This window comes from Spodoptera frugiperda, chromosome 4 (genome assembly GCF_023101765.2).
Source record: "Spodoptera frugiperda isolate SF20-4 chromosome 4, AGI-APGP_CSIRO_Sfru_2.0, whole genome shotgun sequence".
NCBI classification, from domain to species: Eukaryota; Metazoa; Arthropoda; class Insecta; order Lepidoptera; family Noctuidae; genus Spodoptera; species Spodoptera frugiperda.
Window position 1 is genome coordinate 1,590,841 of NC_064215.1, and position 25,088 is coordinate 1,615,928.

The 25,088-nt window shown below is 37.7% G+C and overlaps 2 protein-coding genes across 2 annotated transcripts in view; one reads left to right on the plus strand and one right to left on the minus strand.

Annotated features, from left to right (window-relative positions):
- Positions 1–25,088, plus strand: part of LOC118272845 (E3 ubiquitin-protein ligase znrf2) — a 113,207-nt gene that overhangs the window by 45,376 nt on the left and 42,743 nt on the right. The gene's annotated exons all lie outside the window — the stretch shown is intronic.
- LOC126910663 (uncharacterized) lies at positions 6,707–13,546 on the minus strand. Its single transcript, XM_050693426.1, has one exon. The coding sequence runs from the start codon at positions 12,649–12,651 to the stop codon at positions 7,447–7,449; it is 5,205 nt and encodes a 1,734-aa protein (XP_050549383.1). The 5' UTR covers positions 12,652–13,546; the 3' UTR covers positions 6,707–7,446.

Sequence of the window (25,088 nt, forward strand, 5' to 3'; positions counted from 1 at the left end):
CTTGCGCTGGTCACTGCAAGATTCGATCACAATTTATGACTACCAGTTGAGAAATACAGGAGATATTGAAACCTGTCCTACAATTTAATTCGTTTCCTACTGATAGTGGTTGCAATTGTTTTCTAATTGGGTTCAGGTAATTGATTATAATCTTTACTACAACTGAACGGGTTTGTTTGGCTCTACCATTCCAGATTTCAAATTAAAAATAGCAGTGTATTGTTGATTTCAGCAAAACAAACCTGTTCGTTAATTACTCGGCTCGTATTTATGGCCTTCATTAACAGTATTGAGTACAGTATTCAGCTCAGTCTAGATATATTTAGGTATACACCTCGTTACTCGTTAGTCGCACCACTTAGTCCTTGATCTAAAAATACTAGAAAGGTCGAACTGCTTTTGAAGCATTTTTTAAAGTCTACACGTTCGGACATTTTTGAAAGTATTACTTGTTTATTGTTACAATAAAAGGTATTCATTATTATTGGTTCAATACCAAGCGACTTTAAGGACTGTGTTGCTATGTGATAAAAATAATTGAAGAACTATCGGTCTTCTACGGCTAAATACAGTCTTAACATGACTTCAATCAAGATATTATACTAAAATATTAATACATTTCTATTATCATAAAAGTTATAGAGAGTTTACTTACATACAGATATCAGCGAAATGTCCAGCAGCCATTTCCAGTAATTTCTTTTCATCCTAAACATGTGTAGTCTCATTAATTTTGTCACAACCACACACACACACACACACACATAGCCTGTATATCGATGACACGGTCCTCAAGGGAACGAGCTATACACAAATACACAGTACACACTACACAGTCACAAGTGACGACATGTTGGTGTGTAGTACACGGCTCTAATTAATTAAGGCTACAAATAGACTACAGCTGTAGTTGTATAGGCTACTAATAGATGAGACCACAACAGTTCAACGCCGTGTTCAATCGTAGAATATTTGATTTTGATTCGAGCAATGACATTTTCAGTCAGTCTATTAGTTATTATGTAAAATTTCAAGCATGATTTTGTAGTTGAATAACAACCAAACCACGTCTTGAGACTAATTCAGTGTTCAACAAGCATATTGTTAAGCTAGATAGAAGAATATTTCCATTAATTCTTATTTTCCATTACAAAACAATAACGCTACGAGTACAATCGCGGTTTCCAGACAGTTTTTAAATCAGACCGTCTCTGAAATAAAAAGGTAAAACGTTTTAGTTTGAACGGAATCCATTCTCCGTCGACCCCAGAGCCCAGCCACCCCGGGCTTCAGCAGACAAACTTCTGTCGCAGCCAAGTGAAGCAATTACCGAGCAGTCGCTTTTTCAAACGTTTTTCCTCGGTTCGATTCAGGTTCAAGAACTCTTTGAACTTTAAAACGGTTAACGAACTGCTTCACGTTGTTTTTTGTTATTATTTCGATGGAAAACCTCCATAATCGTAGTTTTTGTGCTACCAGCTTGCAGTCGGAAATTGATTCTATGAATTATGGCTCACGCGATTGAGACTTAGATAAAAATAATATTGGCTCTATATACCATGTAATTTTAAAGCTTAACTTCTAATAGTTACTACATCTTTATGGGTTTAGTATACCATTTTAAAATGTTCTGTAACGAACATGTTCTTATGGTCATACTTGAGTTTATTGCGGTTATTTAAAGCCATTATTTATATGAGCACGTAGATATGGTCCTTGACCGTATTGTATTACTATATAACTGTGTATATAGCGGCAGTTTTATACATTACTAGACAAATTACGATTGTAATTACTTGTGAAGCCAACAATTTGCGTCATTTATTCCCAGTGGGGGGTGTTGTAATAGTGGGAATAGAATAATACCCGCAGTAATAACTTCATTTTATAAGTACATAGGTATATGATTGTTCTAGGATTTCTTTTTCCAAATATTACTTTGATGTTTCTTGCCTATAGGTAAGACTTTCCCTGGCTTAAACTAAGTACCACACAAAGGATTTGTTTTCTAAACGTTTTTTCCAGTCTTTTAAGTTCTTTTTTCTTGTCTGAAAGTATTATCGTTGGTAGCATTCAGCCTTTGACCAGTAAAGTAACATTGATGTTATGTATACACACGTATAAAGTTGAATACAATGATATTGAATATAATATATTAATTAATGTTTGTTTTTGCTTGCAGGTAAGTCGCGTATCATTGGACTAACGGAGTGAGTAACAAAGTGACAGTTAACAATGAACAAATTTACAAAATACATTATGTCGGTGAGATTGTACTTATAATATACACAATTACACATACACCGCCCGGCGATAAATATTGCACATCGACCTTCGGAAAGAGACAATTGGCCAAGTCGCCACGGATACTACTCATGGTTATAAGCGGCTGAAACTAATCTAGACCGCTCCTTGAAAGAAAAACGTTTAATCAACATCACGTTAAAATAACTCTTTTCAAAAGTCTATGTGCAATATTTATCGCCAGGTACTGTACATAGTATGTATTTCTTGGAGCGGTTCATTGAAATCAATTTCTCCATATACCGACGTTACAGAGTCTTTGTCACATTGAGAGGTCTGCTGACGACATTTCCGGGAACGTTACGCGTCATACGAAAGTGACATGATAATACACCATGTAAATATAGCCAAGGAAAACTTCCACATGGCTGGGAAAGGGACACATGATGTAAGAGAGAGATAGAGAATCAGTGACTGTAACTCATGATGACTAATGTTCTTTGGAGGCATAAAGCAGTGATGATCTCATTTTTCTCACTCATACATATTATCGATGTAATTGTAGATTAAAGTAATTAAGCATACCTATATCATTACATTATATGGTAGAGACCTATTCTATTTACCTTTTAGTGATGAAAATCATAACCACATTGGAAAATTTAGGTTAGTTTTCATGATAATCTGAGGAAATCCGGTCTTATAATTTCTCACTATAAATTTGCAATCGCCAACCCGTATTGAGCAAGCGAAGCGTGGTGATCAATGTTCAAAACCTTCTCCATATCAAAAGAGGCTTTAGTCGCCGCTAATAGGCTGTTGATGTGATGTGACATATAAATAGGTTCTTTCCCCTAACCCGTTAGACAGATAATGATAGAGTGATGGAATGGTTTTCCATTAGGAAAATATTTCATGATAATGCACTTCATGCAGGTTTTTCTTATTGCATTTTATTTAATGATACGTGTGTGTAAGATAAAGGTATTTAATGTTATCTTGTTGGGACAAATCATATGTTGATTGTTGAGGTTTTGTATGATACATAACAATAATTACATTGTTGTATATCATTCGTGATAATAGCATTGTGACAACGCATTTCAGTTGTACAGGTGCTATAGCATTTTAGCTTGGAAAATGTAGATTTGATTGTATTTATTTGCTTGATTTAATCTAGTATACCATTGGGAATATTTAACACAATTACTTCATTGAAATATCGATTAATATTACAATCTTTGTTCAACTGTGTATCAAACTGCATTGGAGATTTCATGTACAATAAGGTTATAATACAAATAATGGGATTATGTGAGTGAAACAACCGAAATATTTACCGAAACACTACATTAATTAATTAATGCAGAATAGCGCTGAATATGTACACATTTCAAATATTAGTCGGTACCGAAGAGAATTGAATATTATTTGAACTATTTGTACAAGTTAAGAGATACATGTGTATGTGAGTAAATATGTTATTGCGCAGTACATTGAATTATAATATGAACAACGATTAATTAATAATATTATTGCCAATGAGAGCTTCCTGAAACTACAGACTTAATCGCAATCGTAAACTAAATGAGAACAACAAATATTTTTCAAAGTTCATCAATAATGAATAATCAGAAAATAATTTGGAATTTAACATATCAACAAATAATGATATTGTTATAACTATGTGTCATAGTACGATAATAATTCGTAAACATATCAATCAACTGAGGCTTTCGTGGCAAATACAATGTAGTGAGATTATTTCGGCTTATCTCGCTATTTATAGATTAGTGACGAGTTCCTTCCACACTGATCTGGAAGTCAATTTAACAGATAATATAATACGTATTGTATTGGCTGATTGTTGATATAGAAAGACGTAGATATCTGACTTCTATATGCACTATAACTTACTGAAAACTAATAACAAAGCACTCCATTTACATGTCTACCTACCCCTTCGAGTAACATCAAACGCTCACATGTTATTATATTTTTAGTATCATAATATAAAGTTAGTAACCGTGTGTATCTTATTTAGAAGTTACCAAACTAACTTGTCTAGTTATTAGTATTCTGAACGTTTTTAGTGGATGCTAATATTGCGAGCAGCACGCCCTAGACGCGACCGCTCGCGACGAGTCTCTAATATTAAATGACCTTATCTAACGTAGTCTGCCCCCACCACGCCGCCATTGCGAGGGTAGCGAGGTACCCTCATAATTTGCATACGTACTTAACTTTTTGATAATATCGTGTGAACTCGCCTGGTTGAGTTTGTGCTTAAAATGTCTCAATTCTGTTGTTGGAACTTTTACAGAATGAAATTTCCATAAAATGGCAGGTGGTTGTGTCGTAATTGTTTTCTTTCTTATTATATCCGAGCCTATTGCACTACATCATATGGAGTTTATTATAATAAGTGTTTAATATACATACATACACAATTAAACGACCACTCTCTGAGCCGCACTTAACCCAGTCCCCAGCAATTGTTTTTGGAACAAATTCGTTACTAAGAAATAGTTTTAAATAATCATTAGATGACTCTGAGTACGGCGGTAAGAAACTTTCCATGCCTGCATGCTGCCTTTATTTCTTTAGAGATGATCTTATAATACTATTTACATGGTTACTTATTATGTGAACAATTTATTTGAAACAAGGAAGTATTGAACAGGAATGTTCTGCTTTGTTAAGATAAGTACCAGTAAGGCTGTTATATTGAAATGATCATTGTAAATTATGTACTTTGTTATATGCCTCGGGGATTTCCTATTTCAATGCACTTTGCAAACTAGAATAGCCAGACAGATGCAACATAACAATTACATCAGTTTGTTGACAATTACATAATTGTTCTTTATAGTGCACGCTGAAACTAAATGTCTTTGTTTATCGACGAAACTAAATATATAATCATATGGATAAAGATTTCGAGCCAAATATAATACTTATTTTGCAATATTTCTGTCTTGACGAATGGTGGGAGCATTGAACCACGAACCATGAGGGAACCATTAGCCACAGCTTCCTGATGCCGGTAATAGGGATAGAAGTAAAACCTTGTTACTCAGTTGCGTGGGATCCATGACTTTGTGCCTGTCGAATTTTGACACGGAGTAGGGAAACTTTGATCTAATTAAATGGAACTTGGTCCATATGAAATGTAATATACCTACCACATGAAATTTTATTGTTTAAGCGACATCAGAGTGCTTTACTCTTTCCGTGGGTAATCGTAGCAACTGATCAAGGGCAAGCATGCAATTTTAAGTGTGGGAGAGCCATGCTTCGGCACGAATGGGCCGGCTCGACCGGAGTAATACCACGGCCTCACAGAAAACCGACGTGAAACAACGCTTGCGTTGTGTTTCGTTGTGTGAGTGAGGTTACCGGAGGCCCAATTCCCCCCTTCCCAATCTTCCCCATCCCCATTCCCGAACAACAACCCTTAAATTCCTGACTCCCAAAAAGCCGGTAACGCACTTGTAAAGCCTCTGGTGTTTCAAGTGTCCATGGGCGGCGGCGATTGCTTACCATCAGGTAATACGTCTGCTCGATTACCGGCATGTCTCATAAAAAAAGGGACTACATTTTATACATATAAACTGGGTACTGGGATTTTGATATAGGCAGTACTCTCTAGTAAACCGTTTAAGCTGCGATCTCCAACATTTGGTGACCCTTAGTCCATCGGTGGACTGTCCCAGGCTGTCTCTAAATACCCAAACATCTAGACATTTTTAATTACAATGAAGAGTGTAATATTATTATGGCAGGAAGCAATAGACGTGATAATATTGTGTGAAATATAACAGGACAGTTTATAAAGGCTCATATTATTGAAATGTCCACTATCCATTTAATACAATTAGTATTCCACGAATGTCGCAGCCGGGAGCTTGGATTGCGATAGCTAATTACAATAGCCGACCAATTAATAACAATACTTTATATTCTATGCAAAATTCTACTCTAATACTATGTACATTTTAGATTCAAAACTAGACAAACAGGAAAGCGCTGACCTTGACACGGCAGATTTTTCAAAAATAACATCAGGAAATAATAATATCTAATTTGAATAAGTCCATTTGATCGTTTTACGTCATAAACAGGTAGAAACATGAATAAGATGCTACCATCTGTTAGTATTTGACGTATTTTGTCATACGTACCTAATACATACATACATACATACATATCGTCACGCCTTTAATCCCCGAAGGGGTAGGCAGAGGTGCACATTACGGCACGTAATGCCACTGTACAATGTACACCCACTTTTCACAATTTGTGTTGTAAGTCCCATGTAATACTCTATGCTACCACTGAGAAATTTTCGAAAATCCGAAAAAAGCCCAGTAATACTTTGCCCGACCCGGGAATCGAACCCGAGACCCCTTGTCCGGCAGTCGCACTTGCGACCACTCGGCCAACGAGGCAGTCCTAATATTATTATTTACTTTTTTGCACGGAGTATACCTAGTTCTTATAATTTATTTATAAATAGGTGATATTTGGGAGGCTAATGTGGGGCCAATGTATTATTTTATATCTATGGAATTGAAATGTGCGCATCGATCAAATAGTCACGAAATAAAGCGTTCACGAGATACAATTAATTCGTGTTCCAAGGCTCCAAAATATTTCACAAATAAAACGAAACGAAAGAAAGAATGAAATATTTCATTGCACACTCGCTGTTGTTTGGCGCGCGTCTTACTTGTGGAAACACACGGGGCCCTGTTGTGACCCGCCCCGCGCTGTAACTGTAACGAAACATCATGGAAGTTTACCAAGTTAATGAAGTATAATATCAAGAGTTACTTCATTAATGACTCGAGTAATTATTTGTAATTACTATGTTAATGGGATATTTAATTACATTGTTATTCTGCTACCAAACATTGACGTCGCTCGCTACACTTAAATTAAGTCCGTACGAGCCGGATAATCCATCATCTACAACCAGCAAAGTAGAATATTTCGGGAATAAAACAACCAGGAACGTAGCTTGCAGTGTGCAGTTTAATAAAGAAGAGAAGTGAATGACATAACATTTAAATTAACAAAGGTCAGGGACTTTAAGCGCCTGTTACAAATATTATAATTAAATCTTACAAACTATGTCTTATTGCTATTCCTAATTTAAGAGGCGCTTCAACATGCCGCCGGCCGTTGAAAGCTTGCCTTTCAACAGCTAGTTTCCAATAAGGGACAAATCTTGGAGAATGCCCGTCTAACAGTGCCAGTTGCAGTCCGGATATCGGCTACTCTGCTTATACCGTCTGTGCCAGGATGAAGAGCAACAACGCGACCCAGCTTCCACTTCATGGGTGGCTGGTTATCCTCTTTTATAACCACGAGGGTGTCCAGGTTCAGGCTGTCGTTGCCGGTCCGCCACTTCACGCGCTGCTGCAGCTCTGAGACGTACTCCTTGCTCCATCTCGTCCAAAAATGCTGTCGCAATTGCTCAAGGCGTTGATGGCGCGTCAAGTGAGAGGTGGAGTGATCCCGTAAATCCTTGACAGGAAGAGAGGTGAGAGGCCGTCCGATTAAAAAGTGACCAGGAGTGAGAGGTAACAGGTCCTCAGGATTCGACGAAAGTGGTGTGAGCGGTCGAGAGTTTAAAATGCCCTCAATTTGAATCAAAATGGAGTTAAGCTCCTCGTAAGTTAAATTACAATTGCCCAACACTCGGAGTAAATGATACTTGGTCGACTTGACACCCGCCTCCCAGAGACCACCAAAATGCGGAGCGTAAGCAGGTATAAAATGGAAGGTTATACCATCCTGAGCCGCACTATCAGAAATGGAGTCACAATTGCGCTTCAAAAACTCAGCAATTTCATTATATGCTCCTACGAAAGCAGTTCCATTATCGGAATAAATATTGAGAGGTTTTCCTCTCCGAGACATAAACCTGCGTAAAGCTTGTAAATAATTGTTGCTCGTCAAGTCACCCACCAACTCTAAATGAATGGCCTTTGTTGTGAAGAATACGAAAAGTACTATATATACCTTCACCAATCTACAACCACGACCTTGACGACTAGCCGAGGCAATAGGGCCTGCGTAGTCAACGCCTACGTTTTGGAAGGGATAGTCAGCTGGTGAGAGTCTGCTGAGTGGGAGATTACCCATCTGAGGAGCAACTGTGCGAGGCTTTACTCGCTGGCACCGAACACACTGACGATAACAGGCTCTCGCTAAGTTGCGACCACCAAGGGGCCAGTAGGTCTCTCGTATTGTGCTTAATAATAATTGAGGACCTGCATGCATTAATCTAATATGCTCAAATTGAAATAAAAGTTTAGCGAAATGATGAGTGGACTGTATCAAAATTGGGTGTTTCTTTGTGTAAGAATATTCTGAATTGTGTAAACGACCTCCTATACGAATAATTTTGTTATTATCTAAAAATACATTTAAATTTAATAATCTATTTTTATGAGGTAATTGTTTATTATTTAGTAATAAATTATATTCTGGAAAAGACTCCTTTTGTGATTGAATAATAATAAAGTTCAATGCATCTTGTAATTCCTGAGCAGTAAAATAGGATGTATTTATTGAGGAACAGCGTTTACACAGATTGATAAAACGAAAAACATAACAAATAGAACGATGTAATCGACTAAAATTGGAAAATCGATTGAATTCGATTACTCCTTTAACTAAATCTCCAGTAGCATGATTTTCTTGAGCTAAATTAACTAAGATATTATTAGGTTTGAGTTCTGGAAGATTTTGAGTATTTATAGAAATGGGTGGCCATGTAGAACTGTCACATTTTAAGAAACATGGGCCGAACCACCACAAGTCCAGTGATTGCATAGCGGTCGGTTCTACCCCGCGTGTTATCAAATCGGCTGGATTGTCGTGGGTCGATACATGTCTCCAACCACACGTACCGGATATTTCTAAAACTTCGGCAACACGGTTGCGAACAAAAGTGTTTAATTTTATAGGCAACATTTTAAGCCAACCCAACACTATCATGGAGTCGGTCCAAAACACAACACTAGACGGTTGAATGTGAAGGTGACTAACAACCTTTTGGTATAAACGTACACCAAGCACAGCAGCACAGAGCTCCAATCGCGGTATAGTCAACGGTTTAATAGGAGCGATGCGACTTTTGGCTGTAAATAATCGCACATCGACATCACCCTGCTCATTAATACTGCGAACATACAAACAAGCTCCGTATGCTTGCTCCGAAGCGTCGGTAAAAATGTGAAAGTCAAATTGTTTGTATGCGTCACAGACCACCCGACGTGCTACCCGCAAATTGTGAATACACGGTAAGTTTTTAATTGTGTTTGCCCATATTGCTGCAATGTCAGGTGATAAGTGATCGTCCCATTCTAATTTGTCTAGCCATAATTTTTGAAGCAACATCTTCATGCTCACGACATACGGTGCTAACAACCCTAAAGGATCATAAATTTGTGCTATTACTGCCAACATGCCACGCTTAGTATTTACCGTGCAGTCGGGAACCTTTATAGGAAAAAAGAGATCATCTGTGTCAGTTCGCCAACTAAGTCCTAGTGTTTTACTGCAGGTGTCGCCCGGCTGGTGGAACTCGAAATAAGACTCGTCAGTTGATTCTGAGATTAAAGAGGGCTCGTTCGATTTCCACTTCCGTAATGGCATGCAAGCAGACGCAAGAGCATCGGTCACCCTATGTCGCAACATTTGAGCTTCCTCAAACACGTCAGTACCTGTCAGAAGATCATCTACATAAAAATCATGAAGAATGGCTTCCGCGGCTTTTTTATCCTGGCATTCAAGACCGATTTGTTTGATACACCTAGTTGCGAGAAACGGTGCACTAGCTGTGCCGTACGTCACCGTATTTAATTGGTACGTTTTAAAAGTGTTATTAAAATTATCACGCCAAATGATTTGCTGCAGGTGCCTATCTGAAGGATGTACAGACACCTGCCTGTACATTTTCTCAACATCAGCAGAAAGGACGTACTTATGCATTCGAAATCTAAGAAGGATTGCAGTCAAATCGTCCTGAACGGTGGGTCCCACCATTTGGATTGCATTTAAAGAGATTCCAGAGGTAGTGGGTGCACTAGCATTAAATACAACGCGTAATTTGGTTGTGATACTACTTTCGCGCAGGATTCCGTGATGAGGAATGAAATATGACTGTAAATTTTCATTAATGTGACACTCTGACATATGACCTAAATGAATATACTCAGTCATGAAGTCTTTGTACATTTTATCGAGTGAAGGTTGTTTGAGATTTCTGCGCTCTAATGACAAAAAACATCGTTTTGCACGATGATATGAGTCGCCTAAACTATCCGTAGATGCCTTCAGCGGTATTTTAACGCAAAAACGGCCATCTGACAGGCGCGTCGTGTTTTTTATAAAGTGTTCTTCACACATTTGCTCCTCAGCTGAATAAGTTGATGCATCACGGCCAACTTCCTCAAGCTGCCAGAAACGCGTCAATTGGTTTCGGATGTTAGTTAACTCATTCGAACTGGAAGACGAAGAACTTTCGCAACAATCATTAACATAATTACAGTTAATTGAATTATTATCATAGCCGCCGTTAATTGGGCCACAAACTAGCCAACCTAGTCTAGTTTGATAAAGTGTTGGTTTCCCATCACCTAATAAAACTTTATCTGATCCTAATAAACTCCAGAATACGTCAGCCCCTATAATAATATCAATAGAAGCCGGTATGTGGAAATACGGATCAGCTAAATGAATATTTGAGGGTATGTTTACGTGTATCTGTTTAGCGGGAACGTTATCTGTAATTATGGGTAAGACAAAACAAGTTAAGTCGTTTGAGTATGATTCGTGCAACGATTTAATGTGCACTCGACACATTTTTTCAATATGCGACGGAGAATTGTTAATACCTTGTATAGATTTGTTTGTATTCAAGTAAGGCAGCTGTAACTTATTAAATAAATTCTCCGTCATTAAACAAGCCGAACTACCAGAATCAAGGAGCGCTCGAGCGATGTGTTCCTCATTATTAACATCGTAGCACCTAATTAATGCAGTTGACAATAAAATGTTACCTGTGCTGCTCGTATGCGATTGTGCGGAGATATTAGCTGAGAGCGCAACGTGATTATTATTGTTTGTGTCAGCACTGGAGGATGACTCAGCGCTAGCCTTATCAGTAGTCCCAGGTGATTTACTTGAAGCAGGTTTATAATCTGAGTTGTGAATAAGCGTGTGGTGCTTGCGTTTACATATTTTGCACCCTGATTTCTTGCAATTGCTGGGATAATGACCGTGACGCAAACAATTATAGCATAGCTTATAGCCAGGCAGTAAGGACATTCTATCGTTGACACTTAGTGATAAAAACTGTGGGCATGAATTGAGATTATGATCGCTTTTACATTTTGGACAACTACGTGACAATGAACTACTAATGTTTTCTGTCGTTACAAAGGATTTAATTTTAGTGTTTTGTTTTGTGTTTGTGTGTGTATTTGTGGAGTGACGTGATTTTTCCAGTGTTTCTATTAACTCAGCGCGATTACGCATAAACTCAATGAACTGATCAAAAGTGATTCGTTTCGATTTATCAATACGCCCTTTATATTCCTCCCACTCTCGGAATGTTTTAGTGTCTAGTTTTTGTCTGATTATGTAAATAAGTAATGTGTCCCAACTATCAACAGGTTCACCTAATGTTTTTAACGCTCTGATATTTTTGTTGACATTGTCTACGATGCTCTTTAATGCAGTTGAGGACTCCTTAGTGATTGATTCGATATTAAATAATGCGGTAACGTGATTCTCAATCAATAATCTTTCATTATCGAATCGCTCACATAGAAGTTCCCATGCCATGTTGTAGTTTTGAGCAGAAAACTCGATTGATTGTATGACGATAGCAGCAGATTCTGTCAGCGATGATCTCAAATAATGGAATTTATTTATCTCGTCTATGTCGTCATTGCCGTGAATGAGACTAGTGAAGGTATCGCGAAATTCAAGCCAACTGTTATAGGAACCTGAAAATTTCGGTAATTGTATGGTGGGCAACTTGATGAATTGACGCTTACTACTAGTGGTTGATTTTATTTCCTCTTGTTCAGATTTTGAATATTTATTTAACATGACTTTAGCTTGAGCCACTAACTCATAATATTGAGATTCGATTGAGGTTCGTTCAAGTGCCTCCGCGTCAATGTCACACATACATTCTAGCTGTAATTGAATTTCGTTAAATTCGTTGTATAACTCTTCTAATTTATTGACACGCAATTGCAACTCCATTACCTGAGACGGACTTACTGTGGAATCTTGTAATTTGTTTAAAAACGTTGAAAATACAGTTAATCTTCCTTTATAGCTGCTTCGCTTTTTTCTAAGTTCTTTAACGTCAGTCATTTTGAAAGGAGGGTGTCGTAGACCTGAAATTGTACAGTAATAATATTAAATTACGAAACTATATGTCACAAAAATACCTAATTTTATGAATAATGAAACTAAGCAACAATGATGATGAATTATTAACAAAACATTCACTGCAAATTATAATGAACTACCGTAGTTAAGTAGGTAGGTAAGGTTAACTATTCTGATGAATAATGTAACAAACAAATTAATTACTTTATCTACGTTTTAAAGGATATACAAAGCAACAATTATGTAATTGTAAAGATTAATTTGAATAAATAATGTTTTGTAAATCAACAATAAAAAGTTAACTAATGTAGGTAAACATTAACACTACTGTACTGTATTTTTAAGCACATATTAACTTTATTTTACAAAATATATTTTAATCTAATGCTCTGTACATAATTCCTTGTAAATAAATTGTATAAAGTTGTAAATAATTTGTAAATATGTATAAATATGTTACTAACCTTTTCTTTGTTCTTATAATCGCTACTTAATTCCTATGTTAATTACCTATATTACCTGATTTATTATTATGAGTGTTGGGTGAATTTAATTAATATTATAATGCTTTGGCTTTAACACTTCTTGTTTGATTTCACTCGTTGTTCAATCCACTTTTTCCAAAACGTGTTCGTCACCTCTTCACTCTGGTACTTATTAACTCCAATTTCCAAAATATCCAATATTTAGATTATTCCACTTTGCTGGTTGTAGATGATGGATTATCCGGCTCGTACGGACCATGTAGAAAATGGTGATAGCTCAGTAGAATATTTCGGGAATAAAACAATCAGGAACGTAGCTTGCAGTGTGCAGTTTAATAAAAGAGTGACCATGACATTCAAAAGGAACAAAGGTCAGGGACTTTAAGCGCCTGTTAAAAATGTTATAACTAAAACCTTACAAACTATGACTTAATGCTATTCCTAATTTAAGAGGCGCTTCAACATATATAACAATATATACGAAATGTGGTGTGTATCGTTGTGCACAGCATCCGTAAATAAAGACGAGTGAATGGTAAATGCTATTAGTCACGGTCACGAACCATATAACTATAACTATAAACTGTTTTCCAAATAAAGATGCAATAAACAGTATGGACCAGAAGAAATTAGCAGTTTGCACCGAAACCTTGAGTCTAGTGCAATCTCACTCGTGTCTCGTAAAATTGTTTAAAAGTTTTTTGTTCTTTAGTTGACCAGTGCACAGCCAAGACCCCGGAAGAATTAAAAGAAGTTTGATTAAGCTAGTTGTTGTAGGAACCTGTTGGATACTGCGACTTCTAAATTTGCATTTTCATATTTAAAAGAAAAACAAATAATGCAACTAACCCTGTGGCTTAACGTCCTTCTTTCGTAATAATGACGCAACCAAGAAATAATAGCATTCGTTTAAACTTTTATAATCGCAGCGGTTCCGCCTATTAACCTCCGCCGTATAATTTCAAGTCTTTATAACTCTGCGCGAGTGATTTATACGGCTGGTGCGAATTTATTAAATCATTCATCATGGGTTTGCTTCACGCCTCGTTTCGGGAGCTCGCCAGAGGGAGGCTGCGATGTCAGATTAAATGTTCTATTGTGGAAGCTCAGGCACCGTTGTTCCACCTTGCTTATTCAAGCTGAGACTATAAAGTGCTCACGACGCGACGCAGCCATGTAACATTCATTCTCTTACACATTATAGTGATTAAGTTAGGTCATATTTTTACTGAGATCGTAAACGTTCGGCTCTTAAAACTGCGCACTAATGTGTCTCCTTTTATTATTTATTTTTATCACAGAGCCTTGTAAGTCTAGCCGTTGTGTGTTTTGTCCTTCTAACTATTAAACGGGGAATTGGTTTGTGTCCAGATTATTTATTGTATGTCCTAGAAAGCAGTTGGCCGTGCCAAACGTAGGGTTATTGTGTAGATAAATTGCTAAATTGAACAAATATATCGCCTTAGTTGTCTCAGGTATTTTGTTGTTACACATTTTTCGACGTTTAAGGAAATTGGCAATTTTCAGGGAAATTTTAGTGCTATTTAAATGAATTTGGGTTAGGTCATACTTAAATCCTGAAACTCATTAACGCGACTTAAAAATCGTGACTACAATAGTAAGCTAAGTTATTGTACAAACATAATGTGGTGATAATTTTCGCGCTTCGTTTTTTAACGGTGCGTGTGCGCAGTTGTGTCGCCATGTCATTGTCCGAATATTGTGGCAACACGGTCACCTCGATCTACTGAGAACTGTGATTATCACTATAATTTTGACTTTTGACTGACTTTGATATAATTGACTTGTTCGTGCGAAACAACTGGTTTAACTTCAGATTTGTTTTCTATTTTGTTTCTTATTTTATTTTAACCTTTATTCATCTTCTGGTCAATTATATTTTGTTGTATAAGTCCTAACAATGACTACTAACATTACTCCTTTTGTAGTAGATCTTAATTTGCTTTCTTTAAAAAAAATCCTGTCACAATTGAGCATCCATAAACTGCAGTAATTTTCCTTTTATGTAATGTATAGATGACATAACACGAGTAACCGCTCCGGCTCGGTAACGGACCGTCCAGCCAGTCCCCGAGACCTTGACCACGATTGGCTCCGGTTCAAACTGATCACGGCGCTCAGCAATTTGATCAACGTGCTCAATTTGATGATCATACTTAATAGACCCACTCGCTCCACTAGATTTTATCTAGCCAGTGTTTATTGTTGCAGTTACTACGATCTAGAATTTTCCATCTATTGTTTTTATACTGACCATTTAAAAAAAAAAAACATACTGGTCAAATCCATCAAAAACTATTACAGCCCCGTGCTCTTAAAATTCGTTTTCAGACGAGTGCTTTCACTCACAGTTCACAAAGCTTTTCCAAATTGAAAATCTCTTAAACAATACTGCAAATCAAATAGTGTTCACCTGTTGTTTATATTGCCATCCAATAAAGTTCAATACGAAGTGATACGTTTACGCGCACAACTTCAAATCGAATAACTCTCAAATCGCGACAAAACAAAACGATTCGTGCTTGTATACAAATCGATTAAGTTCTCGATTTATGTATTGCTCCTTGGTGGTGTAATCGATTGTAGTGGCGCGGCCACCGGCGCCTTGTTAGCATGCGGTGGACAAATTGATGGAGATTGTTCACACCTCGTGACTCTGCTGTGTGCCGATGGATGGCCCTTCCACTGACAATTGATGGGTACACAGAGATTACACCGCGGTGGAATATTTTCTACGAACATTAGAACCTATTCTTTGAATGTTAACTTGTCATTGTGCACGCTTACAGTCAATATGTATTCTTTATTTACAAATGTACTCGTGGTGCCGCATTTAGTATGATATTAGTAAAGATCTTGCTTCGTCCTACAACTTTTTATCATGCACATGTTACTCTCATTGTTCAGTATAATAAAGTTGTAAGTGCCTAGAGCCGGGTCCCACCCGCCGCCGTCATAACAAACACATCTCGTGGAGCATACATCAGCAGACAATTAAAGTAAAACTTGGTGCAGCCCAGACGGGAGCACTTCCCGGTCGTCGCGACGTATCGATCGCGGGCGACGCCAGGTGATGCTACTATACTACGCTGTATAACTAAACTGCACTACACTGCACTTGCATAATTCGAGGCTAGAACGCTAGAGCGCCGCGCGTAGGGCTGCCAACACAAAATAACATTTCAAACTCCTATCATTTTGCGCTGAATCGTTGAATCGTACCGTTTTTTGTCGACATTTGCCTGTCTCATTCATTTTTTATTTACTATAAGAAGATTTTTAGTCCATGAAAATTCGTTTCTGCAGAATAATTCCATTACGTTATCTGATCCTAAATGTTAAGCAGAATCAGTGATTTTACTGAGCTTTATTCAGCAATTTCAGATAGGATAAATTAGCAGCAGCGAAAGGGAGTCTAAATCACTTTGTATTCCATTGCGTTTTACGAGTGGTCGTTTAAAGATAAACTAGACGGTTTTAACTCAATGTACTGTGAAACGAAGCTACGTGTCGTTGTTTGACACTGAAACGTAACTTCGTTCACCTATACCTTTTCATATAAATGAAACTATCTAAATAGGTTATATCATTCTAAAGGTATTCTGGGTGCAGGTTGCTTCCAACCAGCCTATTTGGAAGGCATTGGGGGAGGTCTATGTTCAGTAGTGGATTTAATACTGATATGATAATGATGATGATGATTCTAAAGGTTGTTGGATGATGGCCAGTAGCAAAGCTTAGGTCTAACTATCAATAACATAAATAAAAATTTAAAAACGCATGAATTTGTTTTCATTGCTACGTTCAACAATAAATAAACCTATTTTCATTTGGTGACAACCCTAGAGATAACAAACCCGGATGCACTGGCGGACAGAAAAATGAACCACTCAAATATACGGCTCTATGGTTTGCACTATTACTGCGTTGTTAGCGTGGGGGCGCGCGTGTCGCCACACCACTACCTCACTACATTACTGTACATATGTAGTCTATTTACTTACGTACGAGGTAAAAATGTTGCTCGCTGCAAACATCGCTCTCAAACGCACAAAGTACAGCCTTTGATTAGGTTTCAGAGTAAAAAGAAAGAAATAATTTAATTTATTTACCGGGGAAATGTAGATTATTCTGAGAATCCTTTACATATTTAAAGTTGGACAATTTTCTTAGAACTCGTTTAGATTTTTCTTTTTCGAAATGGTGGCAGGATCATGATGACCAATATTAGAATGGGTGATAAATTATGTATTTTCGAAACAAAAAAAGGTTTATAGAATGTCTTGTGCCATATGCCCGGGTATATGGCAAAATGCTTAGTAGTTGTAGAAAAGTAGGTAAGTGTTACTGTACACTTTCGTCCATTCTTCAGGGAAATACAGACTTTTCCTTTCTTCCCTACAAAGTACACTACAATAGAACTTGTTTTATATGAAAATTTTTGCTTTCTGTAATCTCGCAATCGCCAACGGTCCCAAAGGAGGACATTTTTCCTCTTCCTTAGTTCCAGTTCAGGAGATACTAGTAATGCATGTAAAGCAGATGTGCCTCATAAATTATGGGCAAAAATGCTAGGAAATAAAACAGGGAAATACGATTAACTTCAAAAAACGTCATTCTCAAACTGCCGTACTCAGAAACATTTAATGATTACTTAAACTATTCCTTAGTAACGGTTTTGTTCCGAAAACAATTGCTAAAGACTGAGTTAGGTAACCATTCAATGACTCTGAGTACGGAGGAAAGACCATTTTCAAAAAAGTTATTCGTCTTTTTAATAGTTTTATTAGCCAGATTTTAATCTGTTAAAAGTCCCTGATATTGAAAACTATTGAAAGAGTTGTAATGCATTAGAAGTGTCAGTGTACACAAAGGTCGCAGTGAACTGTTATGTAAGTGCACCTCGTTAAGATAACACGGCACTGCATCACACACATATACACATTTTATGTAATACTTTAGTTATAGCTTCATCTCTTTAAGAAAAATCCGTGAAGCGACTCAGCTATTAGATTTTACTTCAATTGGATCTCGCGACGTAACCTGAACCGAGCTATCCGTCCTTTGTTGTTACGTCTCTGTGTGGAAGGGCTCAGCTGGTGTTCCTACCCCATTACTCTTCCTAATATTTAAATTCATTCTGAGAATGTGACTGTACATTAATTGAAAACACATGTTGTTATAGCCTGAAAAGTTTAGTCAGAAGTATCTTTTTGTTTGCTAATCATATTATGAGTTCCACGTAAAAGGGGTGAGCCGAACTCAAATTCCCGTGAATATTTTTACAACTCACACAATAATAAAATTTCGCAACTGAATATTTCACCCTTTCACTCAACTAAGGGCTTAGTACGAGTTTGTTTTGCGTTTAACGAGATCGAAACGTTACCGCGTTTAGCCCCCTGATTGGCCTGCCCCATGAACCAACGCAAAACAATCTCGTACTATACCATCTGTCGCATTTGCAACCACTAGATGATTAGATCAACAAGCTAGTATATTAATGTAATTTAAAAACAGGTTATCCAATGACTAGTGTTGTGTTATCTAAATCCAGTTAAACAAGATAAACTGTGCAATATAAAACAAGTTTGTGTTTACATCCATTTAGTCCACTAAGTACTGAGTAATTAGTTTATATCTCTTTTTAATAACTCGTAGTAATAATTCCCACTGATGTAACGGTGTCTTCAGTTAGTGGGTCGTCTATGTGAAATGTTACAATGGCTTGTTGTGAACAAAATGCGGGTAAAATGTTCACAGACAGAGTTTGGCACGATTCTTAAAATACTACGGTTTCGTGCACTGCTTACAATGTCATATATTGTTCTAAAATGCGAGTGCTGAAATAGTTATCGTACATCTTCGGGGAATCACAAACCTGGTGTGATAGCGACAACCTATTTATAAATGAAAACAGAATATATCAGATAAGCAAGCTCTTGACTACACGGCTAGAGTTAATTTCCGCCGTTCTCAACAGCCGCAAGCTAATCATTGGAGACTTAAGATAAACGTAATTACATTATTATCTAAGCTAATGAAGTAATGACATCGTTATATTGTTCTTTTTATCTAGACTGTATCATTTATCTACGTAATACACAGCACAGGTTTTACCTGTAACACTAGGTTTAAACCCAGGCTACCTACAACCTATTTGATCGCACCGACCTTTATGAAGTAGGTCATATTTAAAATATATTCCAACGCATATAATATAGCTCTGCAGCGATCAATACAACTTGATTTCACACTATACAATTCAATTTGTTAGCTTCGTTGCGGTCCAGTAAATAAATTGATTCGATCAGAACATGTATTTGGTTTTAAATACTATATACAATCTCGTAGAACTGTAGGTATCTGTTTTCATACGATTTTATACCTTGCAATGGACTTCTTATGTCTTCAATGGCAAATCTGTTTATGGACTGTACTTTCTTATTTTTGGCCTATGAATAAGTTGCTAATCTTGTTTAACGCAGATTAGTGATTTAAAACTTTGATGTATTCAATGAAAATTTCTCTTTAGTCTTTAGGAAACAGAGTGCATAATAAAATGTACACTGTACTGTAGTGTACTATGTAAATTGTACATATACATAGAGTGTGTACATATGCGGCTGTACTCTGGACCAACAACGGACCGTTTGGAGTAAACACTCCCCCACTGTGATATACACATCAAACACAAATGTGTGTAGGCAGGGATATACATTGTTACTATTACTAGCCTAACAATGTTTACATAGGAACTTCAACCAACGTGCTGAAATCTAGAGATCCCTGAAACGACTTCATCACTTTTGAAGTTTTGTATACTATGTCTCCCTTGCCGATTTGTTACGAATATTTTATCTGGATCCAGTTGTTGTGTGCAACAGATGTAATGACGCGAATGTTGCGTGACTCGACTAAATCAATGTCCACTGTAGTAATGAGTTGCGGTAAACAATTGATTATCATAACGATGTTTTAATTGTGTCGCGGCGACTGACGATGTAGCTAACTATGCTATCTAACTCTGAGCATTAGATACTCCACTAATATCTTTGTTGTTCTCCCAATTAATGTATAAACACGCCGCTGACTTGATGAAGGTTTTGTTTTTATAATAAAACAATGTGTTTTCTTATCTGACCGGAATCTAAGCATGTGTGAACGTATAACTTCAGAAGTAACCGTTAAGTTCTCGTATAAATTGGACACAAAGGCGAAGATTAATGTAAGCGAGTGAGATTAATCTGTTGCACTCAATTTTTTACCCCAGTTGAGTAAGGCAACGACCCGATCGAGCTAACACCACCACTCCGCCGGTACATCCATTCCACAAACCGATCGCTCTGACGTCACTGCAAATGCATCGCGTTCGCACACAATGTGTAACGGCCACTCCCTCGGGAATAAGGCAGGAGTACACTACACGCGGTACTTTCCAACCGCTGCCATTGGCGGTTTTAACATTACAACAATTTTAAGTGCATACCAGGAATAACTGCACCGATTGATGCAGATTTATGTAGATGCCTTTGGTGTTGGTCACGATCACGCAGCTGTGCTCTGAGAGTTTCTCGAGTAAGTAGCAGCTGTACACGATTATATATGCAGTGATTTATAACATAATAGCTTCAGTAGATCGAACAAGTTTTGCGATTGAAAGTGTATCGATGCACGTGTGCTCCCAGTCCCAGGCGGCCGCTCCCATATAACTTTCATGAGTAAGTCATCACGTTTACCAAGATATTTTTACCCGGCGGCCGCTGTGCGTCGGTTCTTGTTTAAAGCAACAAACCAATACCTGGAAGCCATGTTGGAAAATTGTCTAACGCTGGCGCTGTCTAAAAACATGAGTAAGAAAATGTGTCTGTGTGCGTGACCTTGTCAGACCTTTGTTATGAAGTCTGCACGATTAGTTCGCTGATAGAACCTCTAATAGATTTATTAGAAAAAATATACAAATGGAAACATACAAGAAACACAAACTTTGTTAAAAACGTAATTGTTTTGGTACAATCTATTATTGTAGAGCCAGTCTGTGATTCTCACGATATATGTTACGTGTTTAAAGCAGTTTAAATATTGAATTTTAAGTGGAAACTTGTGGGTAAAGTTATGGGCGACATTAGCATAGAACAGCTAACACCTCGGCACCTAGGTTTCCAAGTTGGAGGCAAGTTTGCCACCAGAGACACCAACTTGGAGTACAACTCGGGTAATGTAATAGAATGTGCCACGGACCGGGGTAACATCGCGTACAAGTGTTTGATTTACTTCAATACTTTATATTTAACATTCATCATATATACTGAGTTGAACAGCGATAGAAAGTGGTTTTTGAAACGGTCTTGAAAAGAAAGTACGAGTACTTCATCTATATGACTGTACATCCCGAATATTCCTGAACGGTTTGCCAATCAATGCAACAAATCATTCGAGTAAAAAAAGATTTTGAACGTCAAGGTGAATTTGTTTGTAATTTTACAAACACATTTACTTAAATTGTATAGGTTAATGTGCGAGGAAGAACAAAATGTTTTTGGACCTGATTTACTAATTGTTTTGCTGTGTGATATTTCACTATGACTATGTATATCAGGTAATGAATATTGATGAAACAACTTTCTCTCAGTTACTACTAAACGAAACAAAGATATTTTAAGATGAAAACAAAACGCAGCGAAATGTGAAAGATCGTCTAAACTAAACTAGTCTTTTAGCAGTTTGTATTTTTTTAAGCTTATGATGTGGTTTTTTGTAAACTGTGTCTAAACCATTAGTACCATTGGAAATATCTGGGCAACTACTACTTACGTCGTAGTTGCCCAGATATTTCCATCATTGTATATAAACTTCTGCCTCCATGGATTCCCATTAATGTTAAATATTATTTGTTCCAGGTAAGGATTCTCAGTGAACAATATAGGACGCAGAGAGTGTAAGTAATGAAACGATTAAATTAATGGCGCCTATATCTCATGCGATGCTGAGCAATATTACTTCTCCGTAATAAAACCGTTCGTCAGGCCATCCATCTCAATTATCCAACTTCCTTACAACTGCCTTTATTGACAATTTAAATCTTCCTACATCTGTACATACAGCTTTCTGTATAAACCTAGGAAACGTTAGAACATTTCCAGGAACTCGCTAACAGTGTTAAACGGTTCGTGGCAGTGCCACAGACAACTTGAATTATACGCGTTATCAGAACATAAATAATGATGCAACTAAAATATACTTTGAGCGTGAAATTCTGAATTTCAAACCTTAGCTGGAATTTTGAAAAGCTGCGCGAGGTACCTTATCTGTCGAGGGTAGTTACCATTTTATGCGGCGTAGACGAAACCGAGGCACGTAGCAACCCTCAATGTGAACAGGGTATCGAACCCTGGCAGCGCGGTTGGCAAGTGAGCGCGACAGTTTGGCATCCCGCCTGGTCGGCGTGCCAGCCCTAGCCTCGGTTATTGCATTCCCGGCTACAGTGCGCTGATGTGACGCAATCATGCAACTCGCTGATGCATCGCTGATGTCGCACTCTTACCACCCTTTATTTTAAAAGTTTCAAATTTAGCCTTTACTAGTATTTAACCTTTTGTTATTTTTAAAAATCAGGTTTGGAGAACTTCGTAGCAGTTCAAAATAGCTTAGCAATCACTTTTTCTATGTCTCTCAAATTAGCAGACTGTGAAAAACTTTCGATGTCTGTCACATTGTAGACTGTAGGCACTGACACAGTTTTGCTCCTAACTGTCATGAAAACATGATAATAAGCCTACGTGCACGGCTTTCCTATTGGGAAATTGCTTTTCATGTTTGGACGGAACACGCAACGTTTAGTGAGTACACGAGGCACCACTAATAACTTATCCTAATCCGATCGCAGCGTGACAAATAAGTAAAACTCTCGGAAAAGTTGTTATCTTAAGGAAAAAGCCATTAATTAGAGGTGATGCGGAGACTGGAGAGGAGCACACATCCCCATTACATTAGTCGGTACACGAGTGAGATTAGTGTCAGTTATTCCAGTTGATTACGTCCAGGTGGACGCCGGCCATTAATCACGTTGTCAGCCCAATGGAGTCTTCCTCGCAATTAAGTTTGATAATCGCACTACCTGACGCGTGGAAGCCTGATAAATCATGGACAAGGCCGATGTTGCCTACACCGTGTAGGATTACTGTATTCACTTCCTCTGGTCTGAAGCTATACACTAACTTTGTACGTCGGCCTCCATGTTCTTAGAACATTGCTTTATATTCTAAAGTAACACGAACCGTCTAATAGGATTAGACAATAGATTGATTATCGGATTTTCATTGTAAATGTCGTTAGCTTTTATTGTATAATTAAGTTACATCATCTATTTACAACCAGACTGTATAGTTATTTGGAAAGTACCTATTCATAGGCTCCAATAATCATTTCAAAATTGAAACATGTAATGGCCTGTTAACCTACAAAGCTGTGGCAGTTTTAGCTTCCTAGTGTTCGTATGTAGGGTGTTAATAACACGTACAGATGTTAAGAGGAAATTACCTTACAGTGCAGTACACCGGTGCGTGCGAGCTGAAATACTGCACGGGAAATAGCAATGTGTATTGATCGTGCCCTTTGCTCGTACAGCACTCGACATGCCCCGAATGCTGGTGCTTACTTTGTGCACACTTTATATTTCCAATAGCGGCGCCGTGTTTGTTCACGGCGATACGTGCAAAGTTATTTGCAGGAATTCGGTGCACGAATATAATGGAGGCCAAACATTCACTCACAAATTTATCCTCAATTAACGATTATTATTCCCGGTTCTATCAACCGTTATGGCGTAAAAACAACGCGGGAACTGGCGAAATTTGGAGGAAAATAACAGCCATTGCGAGCCATAATTGAATGAGGAAACGAAAGCCGTGGTTCCAACCATCCCATCGTCGCACCCTCCACGGTTGACATCGACGCATTATTTTGAAGTTTCCCATTATTTGTCTGTTCCTAGACGCGCAGGATTTACGAGGTTGCTCGTCCGTTTGGAAATTTGTAAATAATCTAACTTTGTGGCTCGCCCTCGGTTGTCATTCGGCGGTCTTATTAAAAAAGTTGAAGGCTCTGTCTATAGTTAAAGAATTAAGTATGTTACCTTTTTGTTGTTCGCCTTTGTTGACTTTACGACTTACTGTTTTATGTACTACTTACCCTTTGGCCGTCGTTATTGAAGTTTGTACCTTGTTAGTATTTTTGCATTGTGGGAAGTAAACCTACATTGTCTAAACAGGTATTCTAATATTGCTAATGGAGTAATTACTATTCCCTCGGTGAGCACGTGTTGAACACGATCGCTAATCTTCTTTGTCAGCTCCATCCGGTCATCCGATTAGTTTGGACAGTTTAGTATGTTGGTTTAAATTGCTCCTCGATTTTTCCAGTGATTAGTAGTGATATGTTATTTGCTGTATCACTTGTCCACGAGTTCCATTCGATATTTCTTTTAATTATCACGAAATTTAACACGAACGTTACGTAACGTGCGCAGGTGCGATCCAGAGTAACAACAGTACCAACTTTAGCTCGTATTTGCCTAATAATTATGTCTGGTCTCGCTAATGGCATAGAGATGTGATGTTTAAGTAAATATTTGCATCTATCCCTCTTCGTAGGGCTGCCAGTATTCAGATTCCAACAATTTCCAAGTAGTTTGTTATTTTAGCCAATTCTAGAAGCCTTACATTTAGTGTACTGTGGGATATTTAAGAACCAGTAACATGTTATGTAATAGTCTATTCAGGCATTGTTCCAGTGGCCAACACAGGCGTTATGTACATTGGACAATATGACAACCCTGCTCACATGTGGTGTATAGTGTGGAGGAGTGCTATGACGTCACCACATGGACACCGTGTTGTGGGGCTCGCAAACAAA

What these genes read in the sequence shown, in the direction of transcription:
- LOC126910663 (XM_050693426.1), bottom strand. Translation starts at nt 12,651, where the DNA reads ATGACTGACGTTAAAGAACTTAGAAAAAAGCGAAGCAGCTATAAAGGA.